The 22,283-nt window shown below is 39.9% G+C and overlaps 1 protein-coding gene across 1 annotated transcript; it reads left to right on the top strand.

The window, feature by feature from the left end:
* Positions 1-2,582: 2,582 nt before the first annotated feature.
* On the top strand, positions 2,583-21,919 carry C1H21orf91 (chromosome 1 C21orf91 homolog). The gene is made up of 5 exons (XM_064470049.1): positions 2,583-2,897; positions 3,354-3,483; positions 18,239-18,772; positions 20,347-20,409; positions 20,886-21,919. Exons 2-5 carry the CDS (start codon positions 3,360-3,362, stop codon positions 21,044-21,046), a joined length of 882 nt encoding a protein of 293 aa, XP_064326119.1. The 5' UTR covers positions 2,583-2,897; positions 3,354-3,359; the 3' UTR covers positions 21,047-21,919.
* The last annotated feature ends 364 nt before the right edge of the window (positions 21,920-22,283 follow it).

Below are 22,283 nucleotides of genomic sequence, written 5' to 3'. Positions count from 1 at the left end.
TCCTGGAAAAGCCTCAGTCGCCTGACTTACAGAGGGGAAAAGATATGCCTAAGCCCAGGGGAGATTAGAGCGAAGACAGCATAGAGGGAAGAGAAAGAAGTCAGGCTGATTTTGAAATGCTACTTTTCAGATGTTTTCAAGGGGGCAGACCTACCTCACCTAGACTGTGAGTTTCAAATTCAAATTCTTTATAAAGTTTTCTCCTTTCCAGAGCATCTGTTAATATACACACAGAAAACCACACAGATACCTTGCTTTGAGCAGTGCCAACACTATTTGTTAACTCTGTTGGGGATTTGCTGCAGCATTTTTGATAATGCCCAAGGAACCCCACCTCTCCCTGGACTCCCGTTTAACACTCTATATTTAAGTAAAAAAGGTCTTTTAACTTTAGAACTTCTAAACCTTTACTCAGGAAACTGGAACTAAGCATGTCTGTAAAACACTGGCACAAGCTTTCATTTCTGATTTTTAGCTATGTGGAGTGAAGATTCTAATGAAGCTCAAGCCATGATTTCATGATACAGGGGCCAGAGTCCTCATTTTCATCTGTGCGTTACTCCTTCAGCTGCCTTGCCACCAGTCCTCATAGGGCTGCGCTGTGAAGCGGAGGAGTGAATCGATCTGAGGTAGAATTAATTCTCTTTCTTTTAAATCAGTGATCCAGTCCTTTGTGTCATCTCACAAACACTGAAACACAGAAAATAGTGTGGGAACACGACCAAGCAGCTGGGATAGGTGAAGCAAAGGGAATTATTAAAACATGGTCACTGCCAAAGCCTCCCTATAATGAAAATACAAACTCAGTAGGGAAAGAGAAACATAAAAAAACCAGAACAGATTTGTTTGCTACTAAAATAATTTTCCAGTGTAAGTAAACTGTTAGCCAGAATAATGTGCACTGATGAAACAAGGGACTTGGGAGAAAATACATATGTATATGTATACATATAAACCACATCATGGGCAGTAGTTAAGACTGCACAATCTTCATCTTGGCATTTACTAGGTTTTTTCATAACTTTGCTCCTAAAACATTAGTTTTCTTTCACTATTTTTAATGCAGTGACCTCCATATTTTAGAGCAGTTTTTTATCAAAAAAGCACCTCAGTGACCGAGAGCCGTACTGTCTCCCACATGCCATTTATTAAGAAGATTCATGACTTGGATTTCACAGCTGCTGCTGCACTGTGGTGATGGACTATTGAGACTCTGTAGCCTTTGGATCTGCATCAGATTCTGGACGGGAAAATACTCCAATATTTATAGATTTACCATTTACTGTCACCTGTCCAGCGTCTCCTTTCTGTTTTTAAATCCTCTACCCCAGGCTCATGGTTTGTTGGTTTGGGGGTTTTTTTTGTCTTAATACTGTTTTTGCAATGAAGTCGGGCTGCTGCTTCTTTGCCAGTCTTTATGTATATCAAAAAAGCAGACAAGGATGGGGCAAAGGAAATGCAACCCGCCTGCCAAGTCCAGTCTCAGCCAGCAGAAGAAACGATTTGAGGAAGCTCTGGGATGAAATATGCTCCACCATCCTCCAACAGAAGCACATCTAAAGTCAAATCGCTACTTAAGAGCTGTGAAGGAAGGGACTCTAACACAGCGTGGGATTTCTTTTTTCTTTTTGATAAAATTGAAGAAAATGCCCTAAGAAAATACAGTGAAAGAAACAATAAAAACTGTAGAGAGACATGTTTCGACAGAGGAGATTCTGGCAGATTACTTTGCCCTTTCATAAATAATCCCACTCTGACACGTAGGAATGCGTAGTACGTAATTTCCGTCAGTTGCAGGAATTCCCAAGACGATACGATCTAGCAGCTGTGGCTTTATCTGCGCAGCGCAAGCACAGACCTGGCGTGGTTTTACTTTCCATTCAGCTCATACTTGGAGACCGTACTCGGTATCCTCCATCACGTCGAATATCTATACTTGGGACTTTAAGCCTGTTGCTCTCTTTAAGCACATTCTCCTTTCTCCTCCTCCTCCTCCTCTTTTTTCGTTTCATGCGCACTAACTTTTAATCCCGTTCAACAGTTAAAAGTTTTTCTTCCTCTCCTCCGTAGGTACGCGAAGGGAAAAATAACAACAGCCCCTGAGGAGCAATTGTTATGCCCTAGAAAGCTCGGGTAAGCGCAGCCCCACCCTGAGCCGCGGAAGGGCACAGCTAACGTTCAGCCCGGGCTCGCCAGCTCTGCCCACACGCGTGGCGCCGAGGCCGGGCCGCGTTCCCCCCCCCACCCCCGCCACTCAGCAAACCCTCCCTGCGCTCAACTCCCACACGCAGACGAATTGGGCACTTCTCGAGAAACCGAACCAACACGAACCCCAAGCGTACTCCGTATTACGTGTCGCCAGCTGATTAAACGTCACTGTGCGCTGGGATAACGGCGGAATTAAGGCCCCCAAACGAGACCTGAACTCCCACGCACCGCTTGGGGCCACCCGCCGGCTCCCCGGGACTGCGCGGGGCGGGGCGGGGCGGGGCGGGGCGGGGGCGGGCCAGGCCGGACTTCTCCGCCCCCGCCCCGCCTCCGCTCCCCGTCGGGGGCAGGGTGGAACCGCCCCGGGAGAGCCCAACCACTGCCGGGGAGGGGGGTGCCGCCGGGGAGGAGGGCGGCCGCCGGCCGCACGGCGGAGAGTGGCGGCGGTAGCCATAGGTTTCTCCCGTCTCGCCGCTCTCCTTTGCTCCGCCGCGGGGCGGGGCCGACCGCCGGGTGCGGCGGAGCGCCGCTCCGGGGTCCCCCGCCTCCCCCAGCAGCCGTGGGCTCGGCCGGAAGCGGCGGGCGGTGCTTGGCGCCCAGCTCTGGCGGCGGCGGCGGCGGCGGAGGCGCCCGAACAATAGTGGAGCGCGGCGCTGGGGCAGGCGGCAGCGGCGCGGCGCGGCACGGCGGTGAGCGGGGCCGGGGCCGGGGCCGGGGCCGCCCCGGCGGTGGCGGGGCGCTCGCGCCGCCGGTGCGCGGAGCAGCGGGGAGTGTGGGGAGCCTGAGGGTGGGGCGGGGGGGGGGGGGGAGCGGGACGGGACGGGACGGGGCAGCGTCCGGGGGAGAGAGGAGGGGAGACGGCAGGAAGGCTCGGTCCCTGCCGGCACCGGTCCCTACCGTGCGGCCCGGCCGCTCCCCGCGCCGCCCAGACCCCCGCGCCCTCTGAGGCGGGAACTTCGCCGGGACGCTGCGTCCCCCCTTCCCCCTCGGCCCGCCCGTCGGGGCTGGCCGGGCCCGGGGCTCTCGGCGAGGGGCCGGTGCCGCCCGGCTCCCCGGGCGCGGGGTGACCGGTGCTTCGCCTCGGTGGGACTTGAAGTAACGGTCCCGTCCCTTATCGCCCCCTCCCTCCCCCCTTCCCCCCCCAGGGCACTATGAACGAGGAGCAGTTTGTGAGCATCGACCTGGACGATGACAACGTCTGCAGCGTCTGCAAGCTGGGGACCGAGAAGGAAACGCTCTCATTCTGCCACGTCTGTTTTGAGCTGAACATCGACGGTAAGGTTTTAGTAGGAGTCGTCTTGCACAAACTTCGCAGAGTGCTTAGCTTAGAGCTGAACGCGGGTTGAGCTTATCTGAAAGGTTTCATAAAGGCTTAGCTTTGAAAACATGTGTATTTACAAAGTTTTATTGCTGGTCAAACTAGTTTGTTAGGTTTCTGAATAGCTTATTTCCAGTAAAGGTGGGTGCCCTAGGTGCACTAGCGCCTGCTCCTCTAGGTGTACTTCCCTTTCAAGGGCTTCTGAAATGTCCTGGTGTTAATTTCGCCTTCTGATCTTAGACCTCTGGTGTCAATTGTGATTGGAAGGAGTTTTTGTTCTGCCTTTGTTCAGGGTTTTTGTTCAATAGTTAGAGGGATCTATGTATAAAACCTACTTGAATTGCAAGCTGTAAAGCATAATACGGGTTTTTTTTGCAAGCAGGCGAATGTTTCACTTTTATTAGGAACAATCAGAAGGTTATTTATTTTTGCTTTCATAAGGTGTTAGTACATGTAATATGATAAATCTGGGTTCACTGTCAAAGCTGCTTAAAGTTTGCAAATTATAAAGCAGGAATTTTGTCCGTCTTCTAAAAGACTAATCTTGTAAGTGTCCATTTGGCCTCCAAAATGGTATTTTTAGAATTTCAAACCTTGTTTTGCTAAAGAATTTACTCATCTTGTTGCTTCTCTTCATGTGTGAATTAAGTGTTGGGGATGAATGAGCAATAGATTAGTTACTTCCCCTTTTTAAGTCAAATAAGGATTTATTTTTTTTTAAGTATAAATATTGTTGCTTGACTTTTGGGGTAACCAAGTAATTTGTTTCAGTTATATAAAGTGGTATTTGTCAATTGCCTGTGAATTTGACTGTCTAGAGTAATCTGTATTGGTATGGGGTAATTGAATATGAAGATCTTAATGCTGTTATATGAATAGTCCCATTTCCTGATGACAGTAAAACTAATTGTGTCTCTGATTACATATATATATATATATATATATATATATGAGTACACTAAGGGTCTTGAGATCAAGTCTTTCTGAGGGTAATCCACTGTGAGATACAAGCGCTGTACTCAGTGATCTAGTTGCTTATTCTGAACCCTAGAAGCATGAAAGTGACTGGAATATAGGGGGCTGTAAGATTATGTGTCCCATACACTGTTTCTGTTGTGCATCTGACTTTTAATGCATGTGTAGTAATAAAATTTTGTTCTTACCTTACAGAAATCTGAAAAATGCATTAGCAAACTGGAATCACTCTTAAATACTTAGTACTGTGCTTTGATCTTTTTTTTAAAAAAGTGATGCCTTTAAGGTCTTTGCTACTAGAACCAATATATTTTAATCTGAATGATACTTTCATACATCAGTAGTAATTTGCATGCTTTATGCTTTTGTTTAGAAGAGACATGCTTGTGCATTTGCACTTTTTGATAAAACTCAGAGCAACTCTCTAAGCTAAGACAATCTGTCAGTCTGCTTGAGTTTTCTCACTGCTTTAAAATGATAGGCTTATGGTTCCCAGTATGAAGTGGAGTAAGATGTTTCTCTTGCTAGATTTTAAAATGAGAAAAAAACATGGCTATAATGAAAATTAAGTACTTTGATTACATTCAGAGTCTTATGTTTTGGAAGTGTTGAAACAAATAGAACAGGATGCATTAGAAAATTGCTGGATGGTTTCTGTGCCCCATTGTTTGAGGTAAGTTGTGGATTTGTCAGAGTTACTTGTTATGGATATTACTTTACGAAATGATGGTGTGTTGTAGCTGGAACACTTTCTCTGGAACTCTAAGTAGACTTGATAGTAGTAAAGACTTGATCTGTGCAGCAGACTAATTTGCATAATCTTCTAAATTTTTGGTTGATTTTAAAAGACTACCTGAACAGAACACCGATGAAAGCTCACGTGAAATTACATGACCAGTTATGTTCTTCAATTTTTGTTTTGCATAGTAGGTAAAAAGCATTATCTTAAATCATTATAGCATCAAAATGCTTCAATTTCTGATACTCTGTTGCTTTCATAGGGAGAGGAGGCTTATGGGTGGCAGTGGGTTGTGTAAGTGACTTTATGAAGAATCATTACAACACGTCTTAGCTGAACCACGATGTGAACCAGCCCTTTACCATATCCATGGTCACACTCTTCCTACTTTTGATGTACCTATTACATTCCTGTATTTTTCTGTGACAAAGACTATGATTTATACACGTTTAAAATAACAATCTTTTGGCAGCTCTGGGTAGGGAATGAAATGGATAAGTCACTAACTCAGAATGTTAAACTAGATGTTTTCATACTAACCCCCTGCTTATATTTTAATGAAGTTCAGATGCATTATAACATAGGTACTTGTTGAACAGAATCAACTGGAAGTTGTATCAACTCTGTAGATGTGCTATCCCACGCTGGCAAATAAGTGTCATTCTCACTAATAGTTTGCCTTTTTATTTAACATCGTATTTAAAAACCCAAGCAATTAAAACATGTACATACATATCTTGAAGTAATTCAGGAAGTGAAATAGGCTATTCTAAGAAGATATTTGTACAACAGCTAGGACAGTGCTTAAGGCTTGCTCGTTTTGAGTGTTAATGTGCACGCATAACTTCTCCCTCAGCGAAGTAGGAAATAGCTGCTGTTCAAGAACAGGCTATTAGTCACAGCTCAGCATCTTGCAGGATGTTTAAGTACTCCCACTGTTTGCAGCACCCTGTTAACTTCCATGTGTTAAGTGCTGTCTGACTTAAGAGGAATGTGTAGCACTTCCTTCATCTTTCCTAAGCATCCAGTCCTCGCTAGGAGGTGGGTCAGGATAGACGGGACTGTGTTGCAGATGCGTGTGCAAGGGCAAGTGGTGGACTTGGCAGTGCTGGGTTTACGGTTGGACTCGATCTTCAAGGTCTCTTCCTACCTAGGTGATTCTATGTACGAAATGAGGGAAGTAGGCTTCCCAATTTCCTTTTTTTAAAAGGGTGTCATATTCTAGTGCTGTAACAAAACTCATGAGAACAATTCCGGTTCCCTTTGTGCCAGCATCTGATTGCTTAAAGCTGCCTATGGTAAATCCACAGGCTTGAAACTGATCTAGCCCAAGGCTTTACCACCTGAACCCACTCTGAGGCAGACTTTCAAATGTATATAAACAAAATGCTGCAGAAATATAATTTATTCAGCTGCACTTAATTACATTATAGTTTAGTATTGGTGAGTCTTTGTGTCTTCTGACATCTGTGAGTTCACCAGCTGTACAAGTTTGCGTGTCTGTAGATGGTAATGTTGTTGATCGTCTTGGTTAAGTAAGATGAGTAATTAGAAATAAGCAAATCAAAGACTATCCCCATCTGTAATGACTTAACAGACTTCTTCCTGGATCAGTGCTGTGATATGTCTCAGCCTTTACCTTTCTGACACTGGGGTGGTTTTTTGTAACCTTTGTTATGTTTGGACAATAGCTTGGTAATGATACATAATTTTAAAAAAGAAAAAAAGAAAAAAAACAAACCCGCCAAAACAAAAAATCAAGTTATTCTTATAGTCCTTTATAGAGAAGACTGCTATACAGAAAGCTTAATCTGTGGTCTGCCTTAATTAAATAAGTGCTGAGTTTCTGAATGAAGAAATTAGTTACCATGTCATAAAACCTTTATGTTTTTTATCAGAGATGAAGTCTCCATCAATTGCTTCTAATACTAGATTTTTAGTCTTTCAATGAAATAAAATGATAGTTTAGCCTGAAATGTGATTATTATTCTTACTAATTTGCCTTAATTCACATAAACCACTGGTTTGAGTACAGTTTGGAGTTCAAGCTGTTGTGCCTGTCCCAGAATTTATTCAGGAGTGATATATATGGATTATAGGGTCTGTTTCTCTGAAATTGACTGAAAGAGAAGGTAGCAGAGGGAGGGGAGAAAGGAAAATGGGCATACACAATAAACAGAAAGCCAAGATGCAGGGTTAAACTTTCTCCTATTACATGTCATCAACCTTTCTTGCACAGGAGAAGAGTGATGTCCTTAGAGTTTAGTAGTGCTCATCTTCAGTCTTAACAGGGTGGGGGGAGGTGGTGTGTCCTGAAAGGACAGTATTTTTGTCCCTGTTGCATTTGCTGTTTCAGCTCACTTAGTTTGATGATTCCTGCTCAGGGAAGCTGCGCGGACTAAACAGCACATAAATACTTTCATTGCAAAGCTAGCTTTTGTGTCTGAGGGATCGTTACTGGGCAATTTAGTGCAACGGAATACTAACATGATTCTTGAACTTTAAGATAGGCAAAGTACTTACATATGAAATACTAAACTAACATTTTGAGAAATGAAGCTGATTCTATACAGTGATTTTAAAGTTCTAGATGGAGTTTAGAATATCCTGGTGGTGTGGGTCTGCTGGAGTTTGTGGGCTTTTGTTTGCCTTGTGCAGGCAAAGTGAACATCAGCAGAGATTGTTGTGTGCTGTTCTGTTTTTCTGAGTAGGTGTCACAGTAGTAATCTGTGGATTGAAATAGGAAACTGTGTATAACTAGATTGCATAAGCCCGGAAATCATGTGTTGTATGCTAGTTTGAGGCAAATCTCTTCTCCTTTTTAATTTCATTATAATATGGGAAAATTATTAACTGAACTCTGGTAGCAAATGTGTAATAGTTACAACAGATCTGCAGTTGTTACTAGAAGGTGGGGGGAAAATATATGAATGAACACACAAAAATGAGTGTGTATGTGTACAAGCTGTCTGTATGTGTATATATCAACAAAACAAACCCCTCTGCCTGAATATGGTGTCCCTACAAGCTGCTTTGAAACTGCAGTTTTAGGGTTGCCACATAAGAACGCGGTGCCGTGAGGAGATGCGTGGCTGTGCTCTAATTCTCCTGCGAGGAGGCTGTAGACATCTAGCCTGTGTTTCGCAGAGCACGCAGAGGCAGCTAGAGTGCGAAGCGGTTGTGCTGCCTGTGGTGCTGCTTACAGTTGTTTAGATACCCTCATGCGGGAATGCACTGTGCAATGCAGATGCGTCCTGTGTTAATGCAGGCTTTGTGATCCTGTGGACAATGCCTGTGGAAATCCCAGCTTCAGGAACTTCGTACTTGAACGTGTTTGTTCAAATGTCAGGCTTGTCTCTGAAGGTCTCAAAGTTGAAAGTCTGTAATAATTATGGTTTAGCTTTACGTTATTTGTCATAGATAATGTGTCTATCTTAACCTGGTTTTGTGCTGGTATGCCTTAATGCAGAATTACTTAAAAAATCCAAGTTTCCTGAAATTCAAGGTTTGTAATGGAGACAAAACCATAATAGAAGGGGAAAATCTGATTGTTTGAACTGATTTTTAGTCACTCCTTTTTGCTTATCTGATGCTGCTAACTACAATAACATCTTAGAGAATGCTAGCTGACAAGCAAACTGGCTTGCTTCCATTTCTGTTTAGAGCTGAACGGCAGCTGAATAGCAAATGCCAGTCTGTATCCCAGGTCTTGTAATGTAAAAGAAGAGATACTATAAGTACTGGGCATCTATTCCCATGATTTATGTTAAGATAGTTACATTTCCATGGTCCTTTAAAGTGCTGATACAGTGTCTGAGGCAATTTCAGCATCAGGTTGGTGCATCCCAGTCTCCAGGCTGAAACAAAGGTGCTATAGACAAATATATCTTATGGCATAACTTTTTCCTGTTAAAGTCTATAACACCTTATGTGATATCCTCATTCTGTGTTCTTTGTGTTCATCTTAACAACTCAACCACTTTTTTTAAAAAAAAAAAAAGCTGTAAGCACTCAAAGTTCACTTTTTCCTTCTGACACCCTACAGAAGAATATCCCACTGAAATTAAATAGCATGTAAGGTGTAGCTGAAAGGATTAGACACTGCTGCTTTAATTTAATTCTGTTCCAAAATATTACACATCCTTAATTTTTTCAATGTTAATGAAATAACCAATACAGTATATTATTCTGGCAACAAAGGCTAAAAAGTTTCAACATTGCCCTTTAGGCTCGACAGATGAGAACTTGTTTCAAGGTAACATTTGCAGTCCAGGGGTATGACTCATTTCTGCAGACTTGAACAGACTTGTGGAACTAGCTGCAGTTTCCAGTAAACCAGTTAACTACAAATTCAAGTCCAAACATAGTTTGAGATGCTATTCTTGATCTTCTAAGTGCCATATAAGTACTGCTCAGTAATAGTAGAGCTGTGTGGCTAGTTCTAAAAGTACATTTTTGAATTCTGTATGTGTAGATTTGGAGGTTTGTACATGTGAACAAGTAAATTGAGCAGTTATGTTACTTACCTGGCATCATCCAGAATGCAGAAATACTGTCTCATGGCTTCTACTCTCTTCTAGGTTGGTTTAATTGATTTTTTCAAAGTGAGCTTTAAGATAGTAGTTCTTGTAGTAGCATATTCATCAGAATGTGTTGGCTTGTCTAATACAGCAGTAAACTCTCTTCTTAGTAAAGTAGTTCATAGGGAACATTAATTTTGAAAGTGTTTAACGGGTCAGTTGGATCTCTGTCCTGTCTTACAGGATGTCTTTGCTATGTGCTAAAATACAAATGGGCTAATAGAAATGCAGTGGGAGATGATTTGTGTACACACCTGATGTACAGAGTGCACTGGCTTTATCATCTGAAAGTGAGGAGAGAACTTTAATTTATGAACAAGATAATATCTAGTCTTTACCATGTGTCTAGTTTTGGAGGTTAATGAATGGCACTGGCATTTTCCTTCTAGCCAATCTAATAAATCACAAGATTTAACTCAAATGAAATTGCATGCATACACTTAAAAATAGGCATTGGCTTTAAGTCTTGTCAGGCAGATGTAGTGGAGATAATATCTCTGATCCCATTTTTCAGTGCTGGCAGAATTGTACAACTGAGGAATATCAGTTTTGCCCACCCCTGTCGCTTAGATGTGTGAATGACTTGCTGTATTAGGTCATCATGGGCTGGTTTTATTTAATGAATTTTGAACAGGTCTTGGGATCTGCTTTTCTTTTATATCTCTTTCAGCAGTCTTAATGAGCAGACTAATATGCAGTAGTGGCTTAAAATAGATGAACATGAACATTTAATATCTTGTGAAGCATTTCCGTCTGCTGCAGGCCTTAGCCCTGTACACTAAGTAAACCAAACTTGAGCTTGTCTTATCTTAATGTTCTGAGTGGACACTGGAAGCTGTTCAGGAGCTGTTTCATGAGGTGGCTAAACATCCCTGTTTCAAGAGCAATATTGTATGTGTGTAAGGTGGCCAGCTGCGGGGAGGAGCAGCTGGAATTTGTAGTGAAAGACAGGGTTCTTAAAGTAGGTAGCCACAGACTGGAGCTTGTCACAAGGATTCTTGCTTGCTTATAGGGTTAAAGGAAAAAGCATATGTGCCTATCACAAATGTTTCTAGAGTTAACTAGGATGAGGTGAGTTGTGTCGAAGCGTTTCTTCACTGGCTATGAAGGCAGTCTCCACAACTAGCTAAAACTAGAGGTGGACCTTTCCTAAGTGTTGTGACTTATACAAATAACTTCACCCATGTTGCCAGTACTATACAGATTTGTATTGTGAAGTGCATTCACTTTCCTTTAATTGTCCTTCACCATACATATACTTCCATAAATGTGGTTGATGCTAGTATAGAATCATAGAATCATTACAGTTGGAAAAGACTTCTAAGATCATCAAGTCCAACCATCACCTGTTCCAATGGTTGACCACTCTTTCAGTGAATAAATTTTTCCTAATATCAGGGGAGGTTTAGATTTGATGCAACTTGAGGCCAAATTTCAAATCATTCATGTCAAGCTACATTGAGATTTGTCACTAATGTATCCCTCTCAGTGTAAAATCAGTACTGTAGGCAAGTCCTTCCTTGTTGCTTGCTAATTTCAACACATAAATGTTTTTCCACAGTCACGCTAACAATATTTTTGGTAAATATACCCTGCTGGAAAGCCACACTGTTTCCTTCTGAAATTAAGCTTTCCTTTTTCCTCACTGAAACCTTCTATAAACTCCTCAAATGTAGTATCACTTCCTGCAAAGCCCTCAGTACCAACTGAATTTTGTATTTGATAACCCAAAAATGGAAACCCTATAAAATCCCATTCAATAAGAAGGAGGCAACTTTTCCTTTCTCTATGGTCAGGTATAAATCTTACCCATAAGTATTTGTAAATTCTTTAAAGGGACTTTAATATGGATTTAATTAACGAATGTCATAGTACAAACATAACTGGCTGTTCATGTGTCTAGAAGTATTCTTGTAAATTTTACTTCACTTCATCTTAAATTCTGGGTTTTTTTCCTCTTCAGTTACTTAAGCTATGGTTATTCACCACTGCAAAAACAATTAGTTTTCAGCATTGCTAAGAAGGCAGGCTTTCTTTAACATTATTTTCAACTGATGGAGCTGAAAGACCAAATAAGGTTTTTTAAAAAGGGATATGAAAACAAATGAAAAAAACAATGTGGAAGATAAGCAAGCAGACTAATTATTTTTTCTTTAATGAGAATGTTTGATTGTGAAGGGATGTGAAGTAGTCTAGGTATTCAAAATCATTCGTTATGAATTGAACTTGTTCATTATTATTATAATCTCCAAATAAGACATCTCTTCTAGCCAGCTTTATATGTAAATGTGAGCAAACATTTCAACTTAGTTCTGTATCTTTATCATGAAGAAGAGTTATACATAGTACTCAAAGAATCAGTTGCGAAGGCAGAAATAAAGTCTTTGCAGACAGATTCCCTTTAAAAAAAAACCCACAGACATTAATATTATGGAAACTGATTTATTTTCAAGTACAAATGCTTTAACCACGTGTGTAATTACATCTCAATAAATTCTACCCCATTTTATATGGTAAATATTCTCCATGTTCTCTGCTACTTTGCACTTACAAATAACTAAGTTACAAAAATGTGTACTACTTTATAAATTGCCTATTTGCTAGTTATTTAATTTACAAAATTCTCTTGCAGGAGTGGATTAGGGCTCATTATGTTGAGAACTGTACCAGTTTAGAGGAAGAGTTTCTGCCTTGCATAGCTTACAAATTGAAATATTTTTAAAAAAAAATCTTTTGCCTAAATATTAGGCTCCTAAATAAGCAGCCATGTTCTTAGAAGTGCTCAACGTACAAATGTATTGCTGAGTAAAGTGATACCATTCATATTTTATGCAGGACACATGAGTTACCAGAATCAGAAGGAAATAATGGATGGCAAACACTTAATTCTTATATGATTTGTCTTGAGGTTTGGCATCATCCTGTGAATCTTGTTCACTTGAGAAATGACCTCTGGCGTGAGCTTGTTTCCTGAGAGCATCTGCTGTCTTAGGTTAGTTAGATATGGTCTGCTAGATGTTACTGAATTTTAGTGGATTTTTTTTTTTTCCCCCTGCAGATGAAACTTTCCTGCTCTGGATGGTTGTGGTCTTTTTGAGGTTTGTTTTTTTCCTTCCCTGAAAAAAATAAGTATGAATGGTAGGACATACTTGAACATAGTCTGCAATCCTGTTCTTGGAAAGTAAGAGAAGGAGCAAATGTACACATACCTACAAACGTAGAAAAAAAGTTGATGGCTTTATGATTCATCTCAATCTTCTCATTTTTTTGGCTAGTTATTCAAGTCATGAATATTAGCAAATGGGAACATTAGGACAGAACTGAAACCCTGTGAAAACCCCCAGAACTGGCAATAGCTATTTATCAAAATTATGGTATTACTTCTTGTAATGTACAGAAGTCTTACCTTGCTTTATTTGTCTCTTTGTGTATAGTGTTGAATAAAGTAGTGTGTCTTCTAAAACTGAATCATCTTTATCATGTGTTTGATCCATGCCAGTTTGCCAGCTGGTAGATTTTTCTGCAATTGCGATAAAGGGAAAAATATGAAGTAGTCTGAGTGGAGTAGTAAGCCTTACCAAAAAGAAATAGGCATCTTTTCCACCTCATAAAGCTGGTGGTATTGTGCACAACAGAAGGATTTGTGTCAAAGAAATGTACTCTTACTTGCTGTAATACTGGTACGTCATTGCTAGTTTGTGCTGGCACAGCAGCTGCTGTGAATGCTTAGCTCTTGGGATGCAATTCCAGAAGGTTAGAGGCTGATGTTGTTCACGTCTTCTGTATAGGTGTGGAATGATTACTGGGGGTGAGACTACTGAGGTTGAAATTATTGAGGCTAAAGTTAATCAGCATTTCGTAAAAGTTAACTTCCAGAGCGGATTGCAGTTGGTGTGCTGGAAATTGGTTCAGTGATTGTCCCCTAAGCAACATCACATGCATTCTTAGATGTTAGGAACGCTGGGGGAGCCAAGTGTCCTAATCTAAGGGAGATAACTGGAGGAGGGAGTAAAGTAAAGGCTTCATGACCAAAGTCATCCATAAATCACTGCAGATCGGGGGGCTGGATGAAACCATGGGACCATGTCTGGACTAGCACAGTAACATTGTGCGCTGTGGGTGAAGTTTGCTCACTATAACTTCATTATAATACTAAAATGCGCACCTCCATCCCAAAGTTACCTGCCTCCAAGGGACAACCACCCCTCACTGAGCATGCGCTCTGAATTTCTCTTAATTTGATTTAAAGGTATAGACTGAGAAATTTCTACACCAATAAATAATGAAAGTATGTATGACTAGAGTCACTCAAGCTCCACCTGTACCTGAAGTAGTATAAAAAAGACCCCAAGAGAGAAGGATGTTAAAGAAAATACCATCACAGACTACTGGGATCAGCTGACAGGCTGAACCTCTCTTCCCCCCCATAGGGACACCTATTGGGTAAGGCTTGAACACTTGGTTATACTAAGTGATTCCCCCAGAAATTTAGAGATAGAAATTTATTGTTTAGCGCTTTATACTTGCACATGCTTTGCAGACAATGTACTTATCACCAGCAGTCTGATAAGAACCTGTATTTCTGTTGCTTCAATAAACCGCACTATTAGTGCATCTGGCCGTGAAGAGTTATTGGGCACGACTAGACTAATAGTGATCATCCTGTTAGTGGATCCCTCACGGACTAACTGTGCTGAATTGAGTATCACTCCTAATCTAAGCCCAGCTGCCCCCAGCCCCTCTGACATCTGAGGACCAGCTGGATCGCAAGGGAGTTTATTTTCTTCCAAATTTCTTCACCTATTAATACAACACTAGAAAAGGACTAATTGTCACCTTAGTACAAAAGAAAGATTGAGGGTTGTTTTAGGGTTTGGGTTTTTTTCTTGCATGTGTTTGTTACAGTAGAACTCCAAACCAGTTACATGAAAGCTAAAGCAAGTCTGTTAGCAATTCTGTACAAAACTGGTTTGGTTTTACACATTTTCTGTTCCTAATTATATTGAAGAGTATTTAGATATAGCTTTTTTTGTTTGTTTTTTCAGTGGAGTGATAGATGGGGAAGGCTGTACGTTCTGGTCTTGGGGGAGGGTTTATTCTTGTATACTGGAAGTGTTTTGTAATAACTTGTTCTATGTTCGGAAATAGTGACATTATGGCTAATATGCGGCATATAAATAGCAAAACTTAGACTTTTGAAGTAACGGGTTACTTTTCTTCTGTAATAGTTGCCAATTTCACGCATACCCAATATTACTGAGTTCCGATAAAATAGATTTCTTTGAGCAGCATGCCTCTGGAGTGGGGAAATTAACAATGTTCAGAACTCTTTTAAAAGATAAATGCCAGAAGGAAAGACTTGAGTAACCTTGAGCTTATGGCTTAGACATAAAAATCAGATGGGGCTTCATAAAGTCATGCTGGACGTGTTCTTTTTTTGTATAATTGAAATTGTGTGTTTTGTGCGGTCTCACACCCGTGTCCTATTGGACAAGTAACATGTTGTTCTCATGAAGCAGAAATCCCCAAGGGAATTTTTTTAAAGTGAGACTGCAGTATTCTATAATTTATTGTGCAGGTGTTTATTTTGTGATTGCCCCAGAAGTGATAGTATATATATGAGAGGAAACGGTCTGACCTGCTTCTTGAGATGTACTAGGCAGAGGACCTAACTGCAAGAGGCCATGCCTCTAGAACCAGCTCTGGAAATACTTCATCGCTTGTAAGATTCGGTTTTTCTGTTTTTAATTGGAACAGTGTAGTGGTTCTTCCCCTAGTTTTAAGGAAGGAGGGAAAGGAGGGGAGAATAAGGAGAAGTAAAAACTAGTTAGGTATGTTTGATTTTTGAGTTGAGGGAAGGGTGGTATCCTGAGAGCAAAACAGATGTTAGTGCCTATTAGCAGCCATGAACTAGAAACAGTTTGTGCAAAACTGCATTTGTCTCAGATTTACTGACTGCTTTCTGCAGTTCTTTTGTTGTTTTTTTTTCCTCCTCTTCACCACATCTTCACCGAATCCTGTTTTAGACAGGGTTACTTTGTCCTCTGATCAGAAGACATTCGTCTTATGGTCAAATTGTTAGGTGGGTTCCTGAGCATTATTGAATAGAAAATTGTGTAAAACTTGTTTTTCAGCCGTTCTGATGCCATTTTCTATAAAAGAAAGCACTGTGAGCATCAGCAGTATAGCATGTTGAAGAATCACTTGGGTAAAGCAAATAACATTGAACAAATCAGTCTGTTTTTGTAGGGTTTGCAATGTTATGAATATATGCCTTGTAACTTCAATTGGCAGTGTTTGCTCTTCCTTGATGGCTTGAAGATTTAAGGGTCTCTCTCATGCTACTTGAGTTAAGCAGACTTGCTATATTTAAACTGTGCTCATAAGGGATGGAAACAAATTACTTGTCTTTCCTTATTTCCACTAGAAATGTTTATTTTGGGGTTTTTTTAAGTCTTTAGAGACAGGGAAAATAGCCTTGCAAGTAGGCAGTAGATAATGTAAAGCTTAAGAAAAGTTAGTGAATGTCTGTTTGCTGAAAGAGGTTGAAAGATATTTTGAGGTGTAGAGTGAGAATTGTGACTCTACCCATGAAGACAATACCTGTCTTTGCACTTTGCTTGGGAACTTCCTTCTTAAAAGGTGCCTCTGATTAGGATGTCTTTTTGGTTTGTTCTAATACTTAGTTTGTGGACAGAAGGAATGTCTTGTTTTCATGACCTTACCTTTCTACCCTGCTGCCAAGAACAAAATAAGTCGCACTGCTGTCCTCTTTCATTTTCCACTCTTTTTGTTATTTTGCCTCGTAGAATTTGTGTATGCTCTTACAAATTCAACCAGAATAGTAATGCTCTTGAGTTTCAAGGCTGCCCAAAGAGTGGAAAATCATAAATTTATAGCAGCTACTCTAAGTTTGAACTCTCCAACTTGAAATACCAGTTACTAGTGAGTGAGGTAATCAAAATTAAGTGCTTAGATTTGTTTTCAATAGTTTCATACTAAGAATTTTGCCTTTGTATCTTAGTTTTGAGAGCAGTTTGGGATTTTGCAGAAATCTGTTTAAAAAATAGTTTATCACTTATTAATAATTTGGGGTGGGAGGCTTAAAGTTTACCAGAAGAATTTAAGAGGCTAAGTCAGATATCACTGAGAATTGTTGTAACATTAGCTTTCTGTTAGCTTTCTGCTAACTGCTTGTTAAAGTCTCCATTATAAAATTTTGTTACCTGCTGTATTTCATGGCTTTTTGTTTATTTTAATCACTTTTCTCTATTTCCTTCTGTGCTAAAAGGTGGAATGTCTGTGGCTTGGTTCATGTCGCCTAGTTTCAAAGATCAAATTACGTTATCATATGTTGATTTAAATATTCTGGCTTTAGTAAGCATTGAGCACTTTGAATTAGTGGTTCGCAGATATATTTATTTGCAACGATGAAGTTCTTTGCCAAAATTGTTTGTTTTTTTTTTATTTTATTGGGTACTTCCCAAGTAGTATACTGGGTGTTGAGATAAACGCTGAACTGTTCAGTGTTCTGGACTTGGATACTGAATCTACTGCGTAGGTGAATCTGAAGAAAAATAACCACTGATGTTGCAGAAAGTAATTTTGTACTGGAGTACCATTAACTTTCTGGAATAGTCATTCCTCATACCATCTGTGTTCACTCACCAACTGTAGATCTTCACAGATTGTGTTCCTTTTTAACATGTCAATCACTATCAATTGCTTTGAGGTTTGAGTAAGTTACCTGCTATAGCTATATGAGTAGTCTTTGAAGGAGGGCAAGCAAAGAGGAGAATAAACATCCATCTTACATGAAATTAATTTCAGGACAGTTTTATGTTGGCAAGTGTTGACAGTATTAGAACTTGCTTTTCTAGCTAGGCTACAGGCTTGTACCGATGCGAAATAATAAACTAAGACTGAAATCTGAATTATGTTTGACCACTTGGATGACACTGCAGTATTTGCTGATCAGATGGCTCATAACGTTATCCATAGAAGATGGGAGCGTGCATGGCTGCTCTCAAAATGCTCTTCTGTTCTATAGAGCCTTCTGATATATAGCTGGGATTATTTTACTTCTACAGTTTACACACTTGAGTATTGGAGTGATGCAATATGTACAGTTAGCAGTTTGCTTCAACTGTGTTACTGTCCAAGAGGCACGTGCAGGTAATCTGTAAATCCTGCACTAGAGATCACTGGGTGCAAAACACTTCGTATGCTAAAGACTCAAGACTGAGTGCAATTTTAAAAAAATTGTAGAGTATCCCATATCCTGGTTTACTTCAGTGATTAGACTGTTAAAAACTTAAATGATTTTTTCCTATTGTTTTCTTGGTTGCTTGTGAGTAAAGATTTAGAAAAATTAGTTGAATATACAATAAGTGAACTTTTTTCTATTGTCTTTCACAGGAGTACCAAAATCGGATCTTCTACATACAAGATCTTTAAGGGGGCACAGAGACTGCTTTGAAAAATTCCACTTAATAGCAAATCAGGACTGTCCGCGATCAAAGCTCTCTAAAAGTCCATATGCAGAGGTAAAAAATATCTTGAGCAAAAAAATTAACTGGTTCATACAGTACGCACAAAACAAGGATTTAGACTCTGATCCTGAAAGCTCAAAAACATCCCAACACCAGCTTTTTAACTTCAAACATCAGACTGATAGAAAATTACTCCCACAGTTTGACTCCCCAGTACCTAGATACTCTGCAAAATGGATAGATGGGAATTCTGGAGGCATCTCAAGCTGCTCACAAACTCTTTTGGAACAAAGAGAATCTACCGATTTCAGACTTGGTGTGTTACAAGAAACAGGTGCTACCTTCTGTTGCAGCAGTGTTCTGTGGTCTAATCACAACCAAGCCCAGAAAGCTGAAAAAGCTGAAGGTGGTTCACTCACCAGTGTTCACAGAAGGCATCCTCAGTACAGCAGGGAAGAACGTAAGTATATATCTATTTACACGCAACGTAGCAAGCAAGGGCATTCCTTGGAATATCTCTTGACCACTTAATGTCCCCATAGGACATTCATTCACAGCCTGAAATGCAGTTTTTAACAGTTTGGAGTTACTATAAAACCTGTGAAGAAAACAGCTACACAGCTAAGCAAATAGTGTGGAGGTTACGGTTGGTGTGAGGGTTTTGTTTGGTTTTTTTTTTTTCAAATTTCCTGCTAGTTATAGCCCAATGTGATACAGGACATGCCTAAGTTATGCAGAAAAATACTGTTACAGTTGATTGCAGTCACTTTAATGTGTCAGTCCTGGCAGTTGCACAGTCCTGCCGGTGGATATTACTAAGCTCCTGAAAACAACTGTCTTATGGAACTTGCACGGTGCCTTGAGTTACATTTTACAGACAGCTGCCCTAAGCAATAGGTAGCAGAGCAAACTTGTGAAACAACATAAAAAAATTAAGCATTCTTAATAGCAGCAGACCTTCCTTGTGCATTTTACTACATTTTCTTTTCTTCTGCTGAGCAAAGAAAATGCCACCATGTCCTCTTAAAGGCTGTAGCAGTAGCCGTGAGCAATTTCTTTGACTGCAGTGATACTGAAAGCAGTGGAAAATGTTTTCCCATTCTTTAAGAAAGTCACTAGAAGTAGTATTTAGAAAAATCTAGGATATCGTAGTGTCTCTGGAATTCGCCTACATAAAATGTGTCAGGAGTAAGTTCCTAGTGATCTCTGCAGTTACCATCCTGCTTTTGGAACAGGGCTTGGCCTTGAAGTGGGGTACATGCATTCTTACATCTTTAGATGAGAAAAGCAGTTGGAAAGGGTTTCTGAATTTCAAAAGATCTGAGAAAGATCACAAGCTGGTAAAATATTCAGTGGAGAATTAGGTAATGAAAGAGAAGGTAATAACTTAGAATGTTGGAAGAGAGAGTGAGAAAGAGGTACTGTAAAAAGTTGGAATCAGTTTCTTTAGGCTCCTATTTTTTTAACAAAGTAACAAACCTGTCCTTGCAAAGTTCAGTCACTGCACCTTTTTTTATGAAGAGATTTCATTTAACTGCTGTGTGATGCTTCATATTGCATTTGTAGTGAATTAGTAGGCTTAAAGTCATAAATCAAAACAGATGATACATTGCTGTTTGACCACCTGTCCTCTGGAGTCATGAATTGGGATTACATAAGTCAGGACAGCAGTTAACAGGAATTATGAAAGCTTGACCTGGTTTATGGAGTTATCTAACTGAAGTTAGTGACTTGGAATTTATCTCTCTGATCTCTCTGATTTTTGGGACGGGGGAACATAAAGCTGTTTTGAACACGACAACGGATTTTGGTTTTTTCCTCCATCATTACTGCATAATGCACTTCTGAGGTAATGTAAAAGAGAATTTTCAAACTTTCCACAAAGGACTGATAAGTAATGTTGCCTCTGACTTACTGCCACACATCTGTTGATTATTAGGCTGCAAATTATGACAATTTGAGAAAATGGGCGTCTGCTTAGGGGTGCTTATGTGACTTTGGTAGCAATAGTAATAACAGATTTTATTGTTACAGTGACTACGATGACGCCTGGAGAGTTAAAGCAACTTAATGAAAAACTGCTCAAGCAAATCCAGGGTGAGAATTTTTCAGTACTCTTTGTTTTGGGTTTGTGTTGCGTTGTAATAAATACGATCTTGTTTAAAAAAAGGAATTGCAATGGCCTTACTATCAGCTAAGTTTTGAACTGAAATCTGTGTATCAAGTTTCCACGTAAAATAAGACACTTCTAGGTGCTTTTGTTATGTAGCCTCCTTGGGCATTGCAAACTGGCACTTGAATACAGTATTTTCTTTAAGTTTTTTGACTGGAATCAACTTCATTTTGAGTTATAAACTAATCCACCTTGGCTCGAGTCACCTAAAACTATAAACTGGTGATCCTGTTCAGTTTACAATGCATACACCAAGCAGTGCTGGAACCAGAAAAAGTGGTGTTCTTGCACATGAGCCCACTTAAATGTCCGTGTCTCTGTCGCAGTAATGTTCAGCACTGCTGCTTAACTCTCTGAAAGCGCAGAGACCGAATGCATTAACCTAATAATGTTCTTGCAGATGTGTTTGAAGAGCTGACGCAGCAAGTCCAAGAAAAGGACTCCCTGGCCTCAGAGCTCAACGTCCGCCATATTGCTATTGAGCAGCTGCTGAAGAACTACTCCAAACTGCCGTGTCTACAGATGGGACGAGCAGGGATGAAATCAAATGTCCCCATATAAAGGGGACAGAACTTCTACCCTGCTATAGAGCTAACTTTCACTAACAGCTTTGATAACCATTAAGTACAGCTGCAGAGATACTTAGAAGCTTTTGAGGAAACTTGGGCAGTTTCCTCTCTGCATTTGTAATCAATGAGAAGTCTTATTCCACTTTGGTTTAAACAAAAAAGGCAAATATTTAAGATATTAAGATCTACTGTAATATTAGGGAATTTTTTTGCCCATAACTACGCATGAGCCTTGAAATGAATTCTGTGTTTTGGTGATAATAAAATTGTTTCTAAGAAAGAATGACCTGGAGCCTGTAAACCTGCCTCCTTCATCCAGCGGAAAAACAAAAATTTGAGTTTGATCAGGTCTGATCATGTTATATCTAAGCGAGCTTTAAGGGGAGAACAGTATTAATGAAACTCATGTTTTCTTATTTATTATGAGCAATATTTTGTTATTGAAATTTTATACTAAATAAATATCACTATTTTAGGTACTTTTCCAGAGCTCTTTATAAAAATGTCTGAATTACTGTGTAATGTTTGCCTTGTGTATGATTGTTTATCCTTTTTCAGGTCTGTATCTTTCACGATACAATTTTTAAAAAAAAACAAAACAAACTTGTTTCCCAAAGAAATGAATTTCACATGTTAAAGAAAAAAAATGTGGTGGTACATCACTTATTTTTATCAGCTTTATAACTGAAGAATTATTTGGTTCATGAGATGTTTAAAAAAAAAAAAAGCACAGCACTTCCTTTAAACTTAAAAAATCCATACGTTGGTTTTGATGCATAGAAGTTGAAGTTGTTTTGTACGTGTTAAGTTTTCAATGCTGAGAAATCACTTCAAAGAAACTAAATAAATTTGTAATACTACATAACCTTGTTATGAGTTTTTAATAAAGTTGGATTAGACTATGATAGTGGTTTCACTTTGAAATGCAAATAGTAATGATACATTTTAAAACAGCAGAGGCTGTTCTGTTTTAGAAACTTCTATCTGTCTACCATACTGAGAAATCTTAGTTAATCATTGCCAAAAAGACCGTAGAGCTGCATTTGGTAACTGAAAGTTGCTGTGTTGCACTGAAAAAGCTAGGGGTTGGGGGAGAAACTTCCTCCCACACACGCTAAAGTTAGTCTTTGTGCTTTCTGATTTTTATCACTCTAAGTGAAAACAGGGAGTAATTTTTATAGCTGAGCTGAAAAAATGGCTAACATGAAGAAAGGGCAAGATTTTATTTT

The sequence above is a fragment of the Phalacrocorax carbo genome, chromosome 1 (assembly GCF_963921805.1).
Source record: "Phalacrocorax carbo chromosome 1, bPhaCar2.1, whole genome shotgun sequence".
In the NCBI taxonomy this organism is placed as follows: domain Eukaryota; kingdom Metazoa; phylum Chordata; class Aves; order Suliformes; family Phalacrocoracidae; genus Phalacrocorax; species Phalacrocorax carbo.
Note: the sequence above shows the minus strand (reverse complement) of the source record. Positions and strands in the feature narration are given on the sequence as shown.

Coding starts and splice junctions, on each gene's coding strand:
- C1H21orf91 (XM_064470049.1), top strand. CDS start 3,360: ATGAACGAGGAGCAGTTTGTGAGCATCGACCTGGACGATGACAACGTC. Junction 3,484..18,238: donor TTTTGAGCTGAACATCGACG/GTAAGGTTTTAG, acceptor TGTCTTTCACAG/GAGTACCAAAATCGGATCTT. Junction 18,773..20,346: donor TCAGTACAGCAGGGAAGAAC/GTAAGTATATAT, acceptor TTATTGTTACAG/TGACTACGATGACGCCTGGA.